The 17,449-nt window shown below is 44.3% G+C and overlaps 1 protein-coding gene across 1 annotated transcript in view; it reads left to right on the top strand.

The window, feature by feature from the left end:
* The window catches only part of LOC119196700 (protein TANC1-like), a 29,114-nt gene that overhangs the window by 6,579 nt on the left and 5,086 nt on the right, over nucleotides 1-17,449 (top strand). Inside the window, exons 6-22 of the mRNA XM_037452640.2 lie at nucleotides 161-434; nucleotides 1,096-1,377; nucleotides 5,537-5,653; nucleotides 5,803-6,093; nucleotides 6,876-7,003; nucleotides 8,752-8,983; nucleotides 9,790-9,956; nucleotides 12,073-12,381; nucleotides 13,434-13,634; nucleotides 13,848-13,951; nucleotides 14,090-14,198; nucleotides 14,567-14,689; nucleotides 14,786-15,022; nucleotides 15,224-15,433; nucleotides 15,628-15,709; nucleotides 16,985-17,118; nucleotides 17,255-17,378. Of these exons, the coding sequence (XP_037308537.2) occupies nucleotides 161-434; nucleotides 1,096-1,377; nucleotides 5,537-5,653; nucleotides 5,803-6,093; nucleotides 6,876-7,003; nucleotides 8,752-8,983; nucleotides 9,790-9,956; nucleotides 12,073-12,381; nucleotides 13,434-13,634; nucleotides 13,848-13,951; nucleotides 14,090-14,198; nucleotides 14,567-14,689; nucleotides 14,786-15,022; nucleotides 15,224-15,433; nucleotides 15,628-15,709; nucleotides 16,985-17,118; nucleotides 17,255-17,378 (3,124 nt within the window). The remainder of the gene's footprint in view (nucleotides 1-160; nucleotides 435-1,095; nucleotides 1,378-5,536; nucleotides 5,654-5,802; nucleotides 6,094-6,875; nucleotides 7,004-8,751; nucleotides 8,984-9,789; nucleotides 9,957-12,072; nucleotides 12,382-13,433; nucleotides 13,635-13,847; nucleotides 13,952-14,089; nucleotides 14,199-14,566; nucleotides 14,690-14,785; nucleotides 15,023-15,223; nucleotides 15,434-15,627; nucleotides 15,710-16,984; nucleotides 17,119-17,254; nucleotides 17,379-17,449) is intronic.

Raw genomic sequence — 17,449 nt, 5'->3', positions numbered from 1 at the left:
GTGCACGGGGGACAATACTTTCATGCAGGGTTTTAAACTGACACTGATGACTTACAACATAGAAGAATATCACTTAGCTTTGGTCTTTCTCCCATGAGTTGATTCTCCACACATCCAAACTTTATGTACCAATATACGTATGCTCTTTGTTTCCCTCCAGTTTGATACCTCTGCTCAGGGGGGGAGTCCTAGCCCCACTCTCACCTGCAGCACTGCCTCCCCCTGTTCAGAGAGCCCCTGCTCCACCCTGAGCACCAGTGTTGGAGGCCAGCTCTTAGCTTCGCCCCACTGTGGCTCCAGCACCAGCCCCACTGGAACCCTCTCCAACAGCGGGCCCAGCTCCGCCCCCTGCGCTGCTGCTGGACCGCTCAGCCCCGGGCCGCCTTCTCAAAGCCCGACCGCCACCTCGGTGGGGAAGGATGGTGGAACCAAAGGTGAGGGAGTTGCTCATTGGAAATCTGGGCCAATATTTCAAATGGGGTCCATCCACAATGTGTGTTTCATAGGGAAAGTTGAGCATGTCCAATATCGAAGCCTGGCCATGCATGTTAAAAAAGAGAGTGTTCTCAAAATGGCTTTCCTTGAACTCATTGTGGAACCACTTACCTCATCCAAAGTGCCACACCTTCCTAAAAGGAGACTGGAAGTTAGATGCAACATCGCTCACTTTTAAGTCCTTGTTGAACGTGTACCCCGACCCCACAGAGAGCTTCTCTATGTCGCCTGTGCCACTTCAGCCTCAAGGTTTCTGTCAAATCTGGGACACTGCTGTCTTTGTTGCTTATGGGTCTGATTCTCTTAAAATAGGACACTTTTTCTCTCTAAATAGCGTTTGTATTTATAGTTAAATACAAAAGTTCAAAAAAGTGCATCAAGTACAACACAACTATGGATTGATGAATTGTGAGTGTTTAGTTGAAACAACAGTGAGGTGAAAAAGGGAAAAAGAAAATGCTCAATTTGGGGTCTCCAGTCCCCTTTTTCTGATAAGTCAATGCAATCGAGCAAGTCAATGCAGTGTTCTCCTTTAAGGAGCGTGATTTGCGTTTCCCCTGCTGCCTTACACAGCCTAACCTATATTTTCCTGTGGCTCAGCCACCATCACTGTTTCTTCTGAGAATGAGGAGCGCAGCGCCTCCCGTGAGGTTCTGACTACGGATGAAGGCCCAGGGGGCGGTGCTTGTGTAATGGGCTATGCAGGCGAGAACCGCCATCCCGGGCCAACCAGGGACTCTGTGATCATCCAACCAGATGAGGCCTTACCTAGAACTGACATCACGGAGCCCAGGACTCCACCGGCACCGAAAAGACCCCTCCCACAGCACCACATTCACAGCGCTTCCTCCCTTGCGTTGCCCCGTCCCAATTCAGTGGCAGGTACGTTTACCTTTTGTTATAATGGTCGTGACTTTATTTTTTTGCCTGTTAGTTGAGCTCGGCAGTAAGACTGAAGGGAAACAGCTTGCCTGGCTCTGTCCAAAAGAGGGAAAAAATCCTCAATAGCTCACTAATTAACAGGATATTTCCCCTAGACTTGCCGTCACATCAAGGTTGCCATTCCACCTCCTCGAGGAAGTCACTGCTCCGAGCCAAGAGACAGACCCACACACAAACCCCTTAAAAACTAAAACATATTGTTTTTACACTTCTATTTTGGTGCAGATGCCTAAAGCCTCAATTATTTCATAGATGAAGTAGGTTAATGAGAGTATGAATGTGACAGCTGTGACCCGGGTGATTAATTAATGGGCTGATAAATATTGACTGAATGGCAGATTGATTGAATCGCGATTCGAGAGGCTGATTTTCAACATATCTGTGATGCAGCTAAACCTCACTGCACCGCGAGTCGGGGCTCTGGTGGCCGAGCACAGTGAGCAGGACCGGCTGGACGTCCTGGGAGGCCTCTAGTTGTCATAAAAATATTCCCCATCCTCACCAGTCACGATCTCTGCTTTGTGCACAAGGCTCTTTTTCTTCCCTTAGATGTCAGTGCACTTGTGTTCGGAGCAAAAGAAGAGATTCCCCAAGGAGTGGATTCACAGTAACGCCTGCCAGTTTCTTCTGTCAGCTGGTGCTTTCAGTTAGGCAACCGTGATGAGATTCAGAATAAAGAGAAATGGAGCTACGCAGCACTGTACTGCACATCGATGAAAGATTTGATAGAGAATTATGTATGAATTATGATATTCATTAAGAAACTAGTAACATTTTTATCATTCCCTGAAGAATTATCGAACGGAGACTTTGTAAACACACCCAGTACTTTAAAATGTTATGGCTTAGAAAATGAATGACGTATTTTGTATGAAAAACTTGTAGCAACATTAACAGCCGCTGAACGTCAAGATATATTTTAATTCGAATTGTAGATAATCAGGTTTAATTTTCCAATTATTTAATGAATAATTTAAAGTCTAGAATAAATGGTTGTTCAATCACGCTGTCTCTTCCCAAAAACAGCCTCAAAACATTTTCAATGGATGGAAGTAGCTCTTCTTCTCAACGTTTCCTGAGATAAATTAGAATGTTTTGAAGTGCAGGAATACAAATGGATAGTTTGCAGAGTCGATAGAGGTCACCCACCTCATCCACACCGCAGTGGGCTGAGACTGGGGTCGTTTTGGCGGCAGATTGAGTGGTAAAAGCACTCTTGAATTTATATTTTGTGAACCAGTCAGAGGCTGACAGGGCATCAACTGCAGATATGATGTGTAATGAGATGTTTTCCTGGTATCCTCTTAAAGGTCGTTATAATGTGACGAGTCACGGCCACTGGCCTACATCCTGTTTTTAGATTATGGGACAATGCAGCAGACTCCTGCGCATATTCAAGTTAAACCAATACTTTTAGAAATACAGTATTATCATTGACCTTAAAAAAAGGACGAGGGGGTATATATTTATTGAGATATTTTAGTTATTTAGTTACCAGCCGAGAAATGGAGTTCTTGCACCGATGAAACAAAAGATATATTACATGTTCAGAAGTGGGCTTCAAAGGTGCTGGTAGGTGGAAGTTGTTGCCTTTGGACAGAGCCACGCTAGCTCGTTCCACCTTTCCAGTCTTTGTGCTTAGCCAAGCTTAGCTTATTGGTCACTAGCTGAGGCCTAAATCAAGATGGCTCCTGTGTCAGGAGCCATCTTGATCTCAAACTTTTTGCCAAAAAAGAGAACATGGGCATTTCCCAAAATGTCGCCCACTTCCCTCAAGATTGAAAAGGTTGAGTAGAGTCATTGCATTAGTTGCTCATGACGGACTGGTGGTAGCAGGCATGCTTGGGGCTTTGGCCGGGGCTGCGGCGCTGACCTTTAAAGTGTTGAGTGATCAACAGCGGTTGGAGGATAATCAACAGCAGCTCAGGCGGTGAGTGTGGTGCACTGGGTCCCATCAGGCTGGATTGTGGTGGACTCATCCCACTCCACACCTCCTTCACCGGACGTTCTTTTGATTCTCCACCACAACTCAAGACAACGAGGGCAATTCTTCCACCTCCCCTGTCTCCAGTGAGCCAGGGTTCATTACTTGCTTGGCCCCAATTTTTTTTCTATCAGCATAATTGTTGTATTCGCGGAGTAATTGATTCGTCTTGCATCGAGGAGCCCCTCATTGTCCACTAATACGCCGCAGAGCAGGTTCCTTGTGCTCTCACAAGCACAAGCTCCCTGCAAATTATGATACGGCCGCAGTAGCTCCACGCCACTCTCGCACTTTGCCGCTGCAGAATGATGGACGCACGCAGGGATGCTACATGCATCACAATGTGATAGGATCTGCCAAGGTGTTGACTGGGTGGTGGAACCCCCCCCTGTTAAAAATGACAAAACTACGAAACTGTGCAGCGTCACAGTGTGTAGTGAACATTAAATGTCAGTGAAGAGTGCATGAGCAGATTTCCCGTTGCTCACGCCTGAGTGTTTGGTGATTTGTCATGACGAAGGAGGCTTAAGGACGTTGCTGGCCAGCATCTTCGGGCCGAGACCATAATTGCTGTTTTAAAACTTTAAGCTCGTAGCAGCTCAGCGATGTGTTGGAGCTCCCTCAGATGCTCCGAGATCACCAAAGGCATTTAACATGTACAGTACATGGTTACGGTATCTGTCCAGGCACTGAACCTTCCTGTCTACTTCTGCTTCGTCGGTCTATCTACAGGATTTCATAGATGAGTGAAACGCTGCCTCTTTTTTTTCACTTCCTACGAGATTAGAGATTGATGTAATGCCAGATTTTCAGTTTACAGAGGATTCTATTTTAAAAAAATCACAATAATGAATGAATGAAATATGTCTTTTTTGGTGGGGGGGGCTGCCCATTGAAAACAGACTCTTGAAGCAACAATGATTTTTCTGTCAGACTCATTTTCCATGCAGTTTAATTCTTATTTGGTAGTCATTTTATATACTTTAATATGAATGCCATTTAATATTCCATCAACTAAATAATGGTGGATAAATACTTCATTGTTATAACCCTACAGGTTCCCACTAAGAATGTACACTTTGGGTGGCAGAGACTGTTATCAAGTATTTCTGGTTCTCCAACATTCCTAGATTAATAAACAACTTGGATCATATTCGCCCTCACCAAGAGAGGAACTAGGAATAATGTTAACCATTATTAGAACATTTTATCCCTTTTAACTGGTCCACTGCTCCAAAGAGTGATGAGCAGTTGACTAAGAGCAAACTCCTTCTGTAGGATCAATAATCTGTGATTTCTATTAACACCCTTGAGTTTGAATTCTACCTATTTTTTGCATTCTATTTCTATTTGTGTACCATCTCCCAGGTAAATACTGGCAACATTTAAATAAAGGCAAAACCTGCCAAAAACAATAAAAAAGTAAGAAAAACGAGGATGTTCAACTAGAAATTCAACTAGATTACACTGAAAAATGTTCTTGCTACTTCAAATACTTCACTTTTATTAACTGTTAGCTGCAAATAACACATCTGAATATCAAGCACAAAGAGCACACCTTTATTCTAAACTAAAGCCTGGACTGAAACCTCTGCTGAACGTCTTGAGAACTGCAGAACGTCAGCCTGGCTGACCTGTAAACCGTAGTGTGAGTAGGAGGCTGCTTCGGGGAATGTGGGAGAGAATTCCATCTGTTTCTTACTCTTCTGTACAACATTTGTTTTCTGTGTGTCCTATTTGGTCAGTGGCAGAATGCCTGTAATCCTGCCATTGTCAGCTGAAACACGTTTGCATTACAGCAGGCAATGTGTTTCCGGTGAGCCCCTCGAATTCTGTGCCCTGACGTGTGAGACCGGATGAAACATTTGGTCATTTCGATCTCACGTGAGTTTGAGGTGACAGAACGTGAGGTGACTCTTTCCTTTGCTTTTCCTCTCTCTTCTCACTTCAAGGTCACTGAGCAATGAGAGCACATCCATCGAGACTGTTTATGTCTCCATGGATACAATCATTGACTCCAGCAATGAATTTGACACTTGTGTGGCGTGCATGTGGATGTTTGCACATTTCGTTGCATCTCTCTCACACTCTCAGTCCATTCCCCTATTTTTGCAGCAACCAGCTCCACACGACTGGAGGACTTGAGTTATGTGGACAACCAAAGGGCCACTGGGCACAGGAGCTCCGTCCGCAAACACAATACAGCTGGACGCACAAGTGATGACTCCAAAGGTATTTTGAGGCTTAGCCTCAGGGTGCAATCAGTGTGTAAATACATAAATATGGTGCAGAAACCTGTGTGGAGCATCCGCGTCCCCAATGTCACCGCCTAAATGACCCATTTTTAAACAGCTCTGACTGTTTCCTCCCTCTCCGTCCAGGGAGATTAGTGCCATTCAAGCAAGCCGACATCATGCTTAAACCGCTGCTGTTCGAAGTCCCCGGCATCACCGCAGAGACGCCTTTTGTCGGCCGGGATTGGCTCTTTACGCGCTTGGAGGAGGTCCTTGGAAAAACGAGCAGCTGCGAGGGTCGCGGCGCTGTCATTGTGGGCAACGCGGGATCCGGCAAGACTGCTATCATCTGGCGGCTGGTGACACTGAGCTGTCACGGCACGCGCACGCCGCAGGGAGGTCCCAGCATCCCTCACAGCCCCAGCTCCTCCCCTAAATGTAAGGCTTCTTCCTTTATGCGCAGCAGCGTAACTTGTTTTTGTTCGAGTCTCAAAGCATTAGTGTGAGAACACATTAAGGATGCTCAAAGTTGAATTCATACTTTCTCCGGTGTGCTCCAAATTCCTGTTAAGTTTTAAGGGAAAATATCCCTTTTTGGGAGGGAGTTGGTAACTGGGTCACACACTCTTCTTTCAAGTTCTCCCCTGAGGTTTTTCTGCTGATTGCAGTTGTGTAAGGACTCTGAGTTTGTTCCTTTTTTCATTCCCTCAAAACAACCAAACCAACAATAACGTTTGACTTCACTTGCCATGTTTTGCGCATAGCACAATAGATGATAGATATAGATGTTGATGGATGTTGTATGCTGTCACATGCTGGGGATTTCTGTTAAAGCATAAAACTAAACACACCTGGAGATATGAAAGAAAGTAAGGCCACAAATACAGATTTGATATATTTCATCTTCTTTCAGCCTTTTCCTGCAGTGCAATGAGAAGTATTTGTAAGACAGATAAGTGAAATGGTAAAACTAAAATAGTATTTGAAAAGAATAGGGCGCCGCACTTTATGTTTTCCTTTTCATCTATTTGACAGAGGGAAAATAACATGAGGTGTGCACCACCGTTGCCAGTCTTGCTTACGGATACACTAATTAATTGCAGCAATTTAATCGTCTGTCTACTTCACTCCTGGCGTTCTTGTGCTTACACCGGAGACTCCATCCAACGAGTCTAAATGGCAGCTTTGCGTTTGTTGTTGTTGCCCTGCTCTCCGTTCAGGTGGGGATAAGCAGGGAAGAGCAGCTTCCAAACAGACTGCTGACTCCCAGCCTCACCAGAGTGCTGCTGCAGGTACGAGCGACAGTACGGCACAGAGGAAGGAGGCTGCGAGGTGCCTAGCAGCCAAGGTATCTCAAAACAGACACACACTCACACACAGATTGGTTTTTCTATACATGTGAGGACCATCATTTTACAACTCTAACCTTAAAGTGTTGATTTGGTGTAAAATGAGAAGTTCGCTACTCATGTGCTATTTCTTGGCCAGGAGTAGTTGCTAGGCAACCAGTATACACTCAAGGAAATGAATGCTCAGAGGGGAAAATTGTGTTTTTGTGGTTGTGAATTGAATTATACAAATACAAATAGATCATGTGAGTGAGCTATTTGTGGTAAATTATTCTTATTAAAAGATACGCGACTGATAACGATGTTCTCATCTTACTTTCGATCAGGCAATCAGAACAGGCCTTACCCGATCCCAGACTCTTGACTCTACTTAAACACACTTTCAACGTAACTCCGAAGAAGAACTAAGAGTGCTGACCAAAAATTAAATAAGATACACTCACGTATCAAAACAATGCACTTATCTAATCTTCTTGTTATTCATGCTGTTTCTGAGTAAATTGTTGATACACCTTCAGTGAATTTGAAAAAAATATATAAATTATTGACATGCCCTTGTATTTCTTCCTGCATTTCTCTCAGCAGATTTGAAAGCACAGCAATATAATACAGCATCATAAACAGCACTGCTATAGGGAGCAATGGCTGTTACAAGTCTATACAAAACACCAAAGAGGGATCAACTCAGAGAGATAAAACCACATCAACATTTGGATATCATCGATTTCTCCTGTATTTCGTGGTACATGTAGAACACGCTGCAGATTGCATCACATAGATGACATGGAAGCTGCTAAATTTACTAACTTGGCCTCAATGAGAGTTTCCATGGGAACTAGTCAGACTACTTGTGAGGATGTTCACTCATGGTCAAGGCTGGGACCTATCTCGGCCCTATGAGCGGATACGATGGATGTGTTTTTCTGGAAAGACGTGTTACTTATTATTATGTTAATCTACCAGACAAACAGTTTCCATTCATCTTAATATATTTGTGTTTTATGCTTTTGTTCTGTTTGGCTCACCTTCATTTGTTGTGATGTGTTTCATGCGTCAGATACCTTTTTACCCTGCAGTTTGTCACTCGAATAAGTCTTTACTGAATGAGTTTAATAGATATTGGGCAGTAATATTAAAGAAGCTCTCATTGTCGACTTCCATGAGACTATATCTTATGACTCCGCTACCTCAATGATTTCTGAAAAAAAACTTCTGTCTATCCGGGTATTATTTTATGGTCGACCTGATTTTTTAAAATTCTGTGATACTATAATCTTAGGGATTGTTTTTCTCCTTTTATTCTTAGAATAAGAATCTCCTCCCCCTTCGTATTCCTCACATAAGAGCTTTATTTAAGTAATTCAGGAGATTGTTCTCTGTATTATACAGTAACTGCTTTAGCCAAAGCACCAAGACTTCAGATGATTGTCAATACAAATAAAACCTGCCAAAAAACAAAATATGCTCTGGACTGTAAGCACAGAGGTGTAAATAGTTTTAAATTGAATATTCAGACATGCCGCATGGTACAATATTAAAAGTTATTGAGTAAATTCTATTCATACGGCACAGTTTAACTGATCACATGGACCATAAAACATAATGTGGTCCAATGCAATCAGGAATTCTCCCACTTTTAAAACCCCCTGATCAATTTTTTTTTTAAATTTAGACCCAAATACAGATAATTCTTTGTAATACTGTGATAAAGATAGCAACTTTGTAACTTTTCTTGTTTTCCTGGCAGGTGGTAGCCTATCATTTCTGTCAGGCTGACAATACGTACACCTGCCTGGTGCCAGAGTTTGTGCACAGTGTCGCTGCCTTGTTGACCAGAGCGCCGCAGCTTGCCCCGTACAGGGATCTGCTGGTACAAGAGCCTCAGCTCCAAAACACACTCAGCCTGCGATCCTGCGTCCAAGACCCCATCGCTGCCTTCCGAAAGGGTATCGTAGAGCCCATAGCCAGCCTGCGCAAGGGTAAGGAAGTCTGCGCAAACACACACCCAGACACGTGCACAGACCATTTAAGACAAATGTGAGATTCAAAATTTCATAATAATATCTGTTGTCCGGCAGTAAAACTGCGTCCACCGTGCAATTCAGGAGCCTAGTGCCATTTCCGGTGGAAAATTGCCTATAAATGACTCCGTGATTGGCCCTTGTCGTATTTTCTAGCTACAGGAGTTGTGAAACAGATTTTAGGTCATTTACATCGAGAAAATATGTGCGTAACTTTTGCCCGGCAAATCGTCAGCATCCAACAGAATTTCAAGGTCACAAAATGCTTGTGAATGGCGGTAATCATTAGGGCCGTATTAGTCACCTCAGTTCCTCAGTCAGCGAGATTGATGCGTTATTACGTCCGGGTCCTCCACAGTCGGAGCAGAGGAGTGTTTTGTCTACTCCATCACTATTAAGCAGGTTAGGAAAAAAAATGGAGAGCCCTTGTGCCTGAGTGTATGAGTCGTGGCGTATCAGGCTCACAGGGAAGGATTGACAGTTTAAATTATGTGAAACATGATGGATATGTCCTGTTTCAAGCTAATAAACAACAACGACCTGCGGCCCCTTTTAGCAGAATTTGATCAATATCAGCAGTTGGTGCTTTTCCCAACATATCCTGTTGTGGAAAACATTTTAGTCATATTACGAATTGCATAAAGGCTGTCAAACCATCTGTCATTGTTTCCTCATGATGTGCTCCTGGCCTCTACGGCTAAACCAATGTATCTGTTTTTTTTGTGTTACAACCCAGTGTTTTGTTCATCTTTTGTTTCATTCAGAGCGCAGGCTACCTGAAGACGACTACATCATATTGGTCGACAGTCTCAATGAGGCAGAATTCCATAAACCCGACTATGGGGACACCATCGCCACTTTCATTCCCAAAATTATCTCCAAATTTCCTCTCTGGCTGAAGTTGGTGGTCACAGTCAGGACGGGCCTGGTGGTGAGTGACATTATAACCATTATTACACCAGTTTCAAAGGGTTCGGTCACCCAAGTCACAATTAACTCCACACATCTGGCCTTCACATTAAAACAATGGAGTGGTGGTTCTCACTTCATTGAAATAGCTTAACTAACAACATATTATTCCCTGTGCCTGGTTTCCTTCAAGTGATCTGGTTAAAAAAGAAAAATCTAAAATGAACAGGCTTTTTTTCCAACATTGAAACTAGCTGTAGATGTGTTAAGTATTGCGTATGTTTCTTAGTCAACCTATAAGCAAGCTGTTCTTGATTTAAGAACTTCACATTAGACTCCAAGATGTGCAATTGCTCATCCAATATTTTGGCACTGTTCAAATTAACAACACAAAGACATACACAGAAAACTGTTCTACAATTCTCGTCTCCAGTTAAACATTGTCTTTCGGGGCATGAGGGATTTTTCTGTTGCAGCACTGTGGGAGGCCTGTGGGGAAAATTGTCAGCAACATAATAGCTTTTTTTCATTTCAGGCCCTCCAAGACTAAATAAAATGAAAAACAAAATAATGCACTATAAGTAGAAAATAAAAACTCCATAATTGTACTGCACAAAGAAAAAGACAATAATAATCTCCCTAACCAGCTACAAATCAGAAGAAGCAAAATAGACAGCAGAGAAAGACTTCCTTAATTAAGTAACCAAGAGAAACAAAGGCCCAACGTGACAGCGCTGTCTTAAGGTGCTTCAAATTAAAACAGGTTTATGCACTAATGTCAGCAGTGCCAAAAACAGCGACAAACGTCTAACAAGAGGACATGAAGATAAAGAGCCTCACGGATTGTTGAATTACATGATTGTTGAATTGCCCTTAACACACACAGAGATAGAAACAGAGAAAAGTCTGTGAACGTAACTTGTTTTTGCCACTTCCTAATACTGGTGAAATATAGCTTATAGAGTGTATCCTGTTAATTTCAAGAGCCATAGATATTCCATTTCAAGTAACCTAACCCAGCAAATTTGTTTCATTAGCAGATTTTTACTTTATTTATAATTCTAAAACCTCTTACTGATGACTGATGTGCCTTCTTCTTTTTTCTCAGCTCACTGCGTAAATTGTTGTACTTTTACTGCCGGGGCACAGACATTGCAGCTTTTGGCATCGTCAATCTCTTTAGTCTGATGTATTTTCTCAATCCGGTTGGTAATCCCACCAAACAGCAGACGCATCTGTGCAATGCCAAAGGCAGGCCTCCAAATGCTGCATGGATTACGCCCTGAATAGATGGTAACACTACTAGAAGCCTGCTGGGAGTCTGGAGCTTGACAGCCAGCCGGTTACATCATTTGAGTAGAGTTGGGGACTACACAAAACACATTTGGAGTCATTTTCTTTATGATATGCTTGAAGTCAGCAACCATTTAGTACAGAAATTTAAAGATGAAGAGTGCAGTTATTATTCCAAACTCAACAAAAAATGATCAGATATGTTTATAGTGGCCATGCACATTTGCAAAAGTAATTGCAGCACACTATTAACTTTAATCAAATCAAATGTAATTGACAAAACAACAGAATTGGGCCCAGTACAGCTTCCAGTATCCCTGATTCCTGATTGGATCGTCATCCTCTCCCTCTTTTTTTACCAGACATTTCAAAGGACCTCTTGTATAACGACAAGCTGGATATTTTCCAAGCGCACCAGAAAGGGTTAAGTGCAGAACGAGACAACAGGTCAATTACTTGTCGTTGAACCAAAATGTCATTCTGCGTTAATGAGGAACTGAGCCGCAATAACATGGATTTTCATAGCTGGTTTTGGCCGGTGTCGAGCAGTTGAGGATGGCATGAGAGGAGATGAAATGTGACTCTGAGAGATGCCTGTGAGCAATGACGGAGCTTGAGTCATTGTCACACTATTTACTGTACTGTATCCCATGGCTCTGCATGAGTCAGAGTCAACAGCATCTGAGGATTGGTTCCCTGTTTTAGTGCTTTTTAATTTCTCCCCAGCTAACGCTCCAAAGACATGCAGGCGACTATTCCATTCACATTAAGGTGTTTCTGACGGCGCTTGTTAGCTGTTTTAATAGAAAAATCACCCATAATCAATCAATTTTCTTCTCCTGCAGGACATCACGACACTCCTTCCCTTCTCCGGCATCTCTCTGGACATCCTGCCGGACAGCAGCGATCTTGGAGCTGACCTGAGTGACTACATCCATCACCGGGTCAGCAGCAGCACTCAGGTCGCCGCCAACGTCACCACGCCAACGGGCTCGGCCCCCGATCAGCTGCTTCTCAGCAAGTTCAGCAGCCACCTGTCAACCCGGAGCCACGGCTCCATCCTGTACCTTCAGCTGACCCTGGATCTGTTCCATAAGGGCCAACTGGCTCTGAAGGGAGGAAACTACCTGGTGGTGCCTGTGTCCCTTTCAGAGGTCAGATATGAAGAGCCTTGACTACATACATTCAACATTCAAGTGGTATTTGTGTCCAACGTGCAAAAGTTAATGTTGGCTGAAAGTAATAATAATGACTTGAGCCAAAGATGTAGAGTAATATGTGTTTCATAGTTTTCAGGTCTCTTATTATGTAAGCTACAGTGTTGGGATAAAACAACACATTTGACCGTAGGTGCATTTTTGTCACCCAGCTCCCCCCTCCTTCTCCTCTTCCTCCTTCTCACTTGGTCAAGTTCACAGTCTTACACTTAGCACTTGTCAGTCATCCCGGTGTGCTGGCTGCCGTGAAATTACCTTTTCGCCTGAGGCCAGAGCAATCAAAGCCCATGAAATCCCCACACAAGTTACACAAGGCCGTTGGTCAGACACGTTGTCCTCAAGAAACAAGGGAAATGTGTACTCACATGCCGTTGAGCTCAAAAGAGAAAGAAAAGGACACGATCAAAGATTTAATCAAAGCGCCCAAAATAGCCCACAGTGACTACAGTAAATGACAGGCGCATTTCAATATTACATAATAATCACTGTAAAATAGGACAACAGACGAGCAATTGTTATTATATACACCATAGAAATGTGATGAATTTATGATTAGATAATCAATGTGAAAAGAAGATGAATAAAGGGTTGGTAAAGATGTGTAGACATAGGTAGTGGGCAGTACGGGTTAAATACGATATTTGATATTATAGTTAAATTGATAATGAATTGAGAGTTGGCAAGATTTACCTTCCCAATTCACCAGACTTATGATAACATGCAAGAAATGTTTACACCAAGGATTCTCAACAGAACCTAATGCACATTCAGCAACTTTTTTCCCCTACTATTGCCAATGTTTACCTTCAGGATGTTTAAACAAAAAAATGTTAATAACGTAAAAGATCCAAATTCCACAACACCTAATTTACAAGACCCACTCGAATCATTGTGGAACGTCATCTTGTGGATTACGTCGGATATTGTGAGATTATACCGGGCAACCAGGAGCGCCCACGCACATCATTAACCTTGTGGCTTTCCTTTAGGTGTACCTGCTGATGTGTCGCGTGAGCTTTCCCGATAAAGAGGCCTTTGAACGTGTACTTCCGGTGCTGAATGTGGCCCTGGCGTCTCTGCACCCACTGACGGATGAACAAATGTTCAGGGCGCTGAATGCAGGCAGTGTGAGAGGGGAGCTGGATTGGAAGGACTTCCTGCTGAGATTAGACAGCCTTAATAGATTCATGGTAAGACTTGATATGACTGCATGTAAGAGCAGATAATGATTCAAGATTTAGTTTCAAAAGGTTTAATGCTGTGTTTTGTTTTGCTATGTAAGGTACATAATCTTCCTACATCTACTGACTTAGAAATAAGAGTATATATATATATATGCGCCAATTGATGGTTATTTTTTCTTTTACATTTGAAGTCATCTTCTGTATCATTTGTGTGCCTAGGTGCGACGCAGGGATGGCACACGGATGCTGTGTCATCCTTCCTTCAGAGAATGGCTGGTTTGGAGAGCAGATGGAGAGAGCAGTGACTTTCTCTGTGACCCAAGGTGAGACTTGCAGTCAAAGGTCATTAGACAGCAGAAGATTTTTGAAATGCATTCACTTTCTGGTCAGTGGTGAATTGATCCCCGCCCCCCCCAAAAAAGTGTGTTAATTATTGTCAAATAAATCAAATCTGTCTACAGGAGTGGCCACGCTCTCCTGGCCTTCATGTTCTCCAGACAGGACGGCAAGTTGAACCGGCAGCAAACTATGGAGCTGGGACACCACATCCTCAAGGCTCACATATTCAAGGTAACACCAACTGTGATGCTGAGTATATAACCAGTCATGCGGTTTAGAACCGATTGTATCTCAACTCTTCTGAATCACATTGATTCCCAATGGATTCACGTAAACAGGTTTCACTGAATAGAGACAGACTAAAACACAGGCACTATGAGTGGAACCCTGTTCCTACCACCACCCACACACATTAGCACTGCTCCGATCCATATAACCCCCCCATGACACTGTGAGTATTGTTCTGTTTGAATGCATGGCCTGCGTAGTGCTTTACTCTTGGGGCACAACTCAAATTTAGCCGCACAGATCTCATCTGATCAAGCGTAAACTCTCTCTCTCTCCCTCACTACCTGTGTGTCTCTGTCACACACTCACAGGGCCTGAGTAAGAAGACAGGTGTGTCTTCCAGCGTTCTTCAGGCAATGTGGGTGAACTGCAGCACAGACAGCCTGTCTGCAGCACTGGCCTCCCTGAGGAACCTCTACACGCCCAACATCAAGGTGACACACGTGTGCACTCAATGGAAAAACACTTATCCACACAAAAAAAACTCACAAGCCGAGATGGGCCATCCTGCATTCTTTTCGCCCTTGCAGGTAAGCCGTCTGTTGATGCTGGGAGGAGCGAGCTCGACCTGGTGCACAGAAGTGGTAGGACATGCCCCCATTCTGGCTGTCCACGCGCACCTGGGCCACGGGGAGATGGTGGCCCTGCTGCTGGAGATGGGTGCTCCCGTAGAGGGGGCCGCCGACAGCGGCATGACGCCCCTGTGTCTGGCCGCCGCCGCGGGACACGTCGACATTGTCAGCCTCCTTTGCAAAAAGGGGGCCAAGGTCAGTGTCACAGGCCAAGAGGAGGGGACACAAATGTGGTTCTGGAGGGCGTTACCATGGATTAATAGGATTTCAGTCTCTTAGCCCCATCACACCAGCGGTAAAGTGAGCAGTCGCCACACAGGTTCTACTCAGGGACAGATGACACAAACAGGCCCGGCATCAGTGTTGTAAGTCCTCCTGTGTTCCCCTTTATGCCAGGTGGGCCATGCTGATAAGAGTAGCCAGTGTGCGCTGGTCCACGCTGCTCTGAAGGGCCACGCTGAAATCATCAGCATCTTGCTGGGCCCAGATTGGGGGGCAGAGAGTCCCAGTGACCCACAGCAGCACCACAGCAATGACACCGTCACTGAGAAAGCAGCGGCAGCGCAGCAGGCGCTTACAGCCGCAGCCAGTGTGGGACACACACAGGTGCGTATGAGACCAAGGTCCCGTTGACAAAACACCACCATTTGTTTTAATGAAGAGCATGGTGCCTGTCCTTGCTCGGCGTAGAGGATTTATCAGATGCGCTTTACTGTGGTCAAGGTCTGTGAGTGCTTTGTTTTTCTTCCCAAACAGCAAGCCAGCAATACAAAGGACTGTTAAATTGGGTTTTTCTGCAGGTGGTGAAGAGCTTGCTGGACTTGAAAGATGAACAGCTGGCAGTGCAGATGGACGCACACGACTCTCTCTGGGGAGAAACGGGTGAATTTCTCCTATCAGTCAGATAAATTTAGCTTTCTCGCCTCTTTCTACTCATCAGTGTGGATCTGGAGTCATGCTCAAAGATGCTTTACGGTTGCATTTTGGGCACAGTTTAAAACATGAAACAGCAAACTTACCTTGAAATGTTTGCACAGTGAGCTCCCTGAATGGAGCGGCAGGACCTCAGCTAACTGTTTTCACTATCGTGAGCAAGAAATGACTCAATTGTAAACACTTTGGCTATAAATGGGCATCTGATTGATCACACGGAACATCTTTCCCAGCCACGTTTTTAGCTTCTAAAAAGCTGCTTGTATTCAATTGTAAGACTTTTACCTCTATCTCAGATGCGAATTGTGTTAGGTTCATTTCCTGAAAGCTTGTCCGATGAAGCCTGCATCTCTGGCTACAGCATCATTAGGGTCTAATTCTATTACAGTCCCCTCCCGTGCAGGAGTAGAAAAAATGAGGGCATGGTATATCCTCTGAAACCTTGTCTTAGGTTTTCTCTTTAGTGTTAGTATCCTTTGATTTCTGTCCATGTGCACTGATTACCAGTGAAGGATACAAGTCCGAATACTGAGCCCAGGATTTGGACTTCAGGGATTACAAGTGGTGCATACAGTGTATCGCATGTTTTGAATATGCATTTTAATAGAGAATATCACGTTCACTGGTTTAGTTCGCATATCTAAAGCAGAAGCTTCACTAACCCCATTACTATTTGTGTAGCTGCACAAAGTCACCTTAAACAAACATGTCTTTTTTTCCTTTGTCTCAGATATGACAATAATTTATCTTTTAAGGCTGTAATATAGAATCGATTTGTTCGCTGAGGCACGTGCTCACATGAAGCATGGTGTCATTTATCAAGGGTAATTGTAGGTTAGAGCATAGCATCGATACCTTGCTTCTATCTCCAGCTGCTCAATTACCTGAAGGACACGGGGACTAGGAAAGACCCTCTGTTGGCCAAAGTAGCACCGGCTGGATAAGGAAGGTCCCAAGTCATTTAGTGCGTAGAGTTATGGTCGGATACGCTGTTGGCTTTTGGTCGCTGAAGAGGAAGCCCGAGAAAGGAAGCGCAGCCTCTGAGCAATTTGGATCCTTTACTCTCGATTTGTATTAGAACAGAAAATAGAATAGAATCAAACCTATGATGGAAATGTCTGTCTTGGTCTGTCTTTCACCCCTGCTTCTACCTCCTTGCAAAATGTGTCAACAACATATTCATCTCCGCCTCGTTGTCTCACCCACATGCCGACCTCCTGTCAGTGCTGAGCGCGGCAGCAGGAAGGGGGAGGACGGAGGTGTGCGCGTTCCTCCTGGAGCGGGGGGCAGGGCTGGAGATACCCAACCGCAGGGGGATGGCCCCGCTGCTCAGTGCCTCCAAACACGGGCACACGCAGGTTAGGCGCAGTCTGCTCGTTAGCCGCCCCTCCCCCCCCCCCCCCCCCCCACCCCCGGATGTTCATCATTTAACCATTCCTGTCCTATTTTCATTTTTTTCCCATGACACTTTTTTCCCCCCCCGTCCTGCTCCAGGTTGTGGAGATGCTACTGAAGCAAGGCGCAGACATCGAAGTCCATGAGAAGCAGGGTCGCACCGCGCTGATGCTGGCAGCCTCCGAGGGCCACACCAGCACCGCCGAACTGCTGCTGACAAAAGGTGGGAGTCCACACCTTCCGGACTAAAATATTCTAATATATATATACGACTGACTGAAGAAGAATATTTGC

This window comes from Pungitius pungitius, chromosome 4 (genome assembly GCF_949316345.1).
Source record: "Pungitius pungitius chromosome 4, fPunPun2.1, whole genome shotgun sequence".
Classification (NCBI taxonomy): Eukaryota; Metazoa; Chordata; class Actinopteri; order Perciformes; family Gasterosteidae; genus Pungitius; species Pungitius pungitius.
Note: the sequence above shows the minus strand (reverse complement) of the source record. Positions and strands in the feature narration are given on the sequence as shown.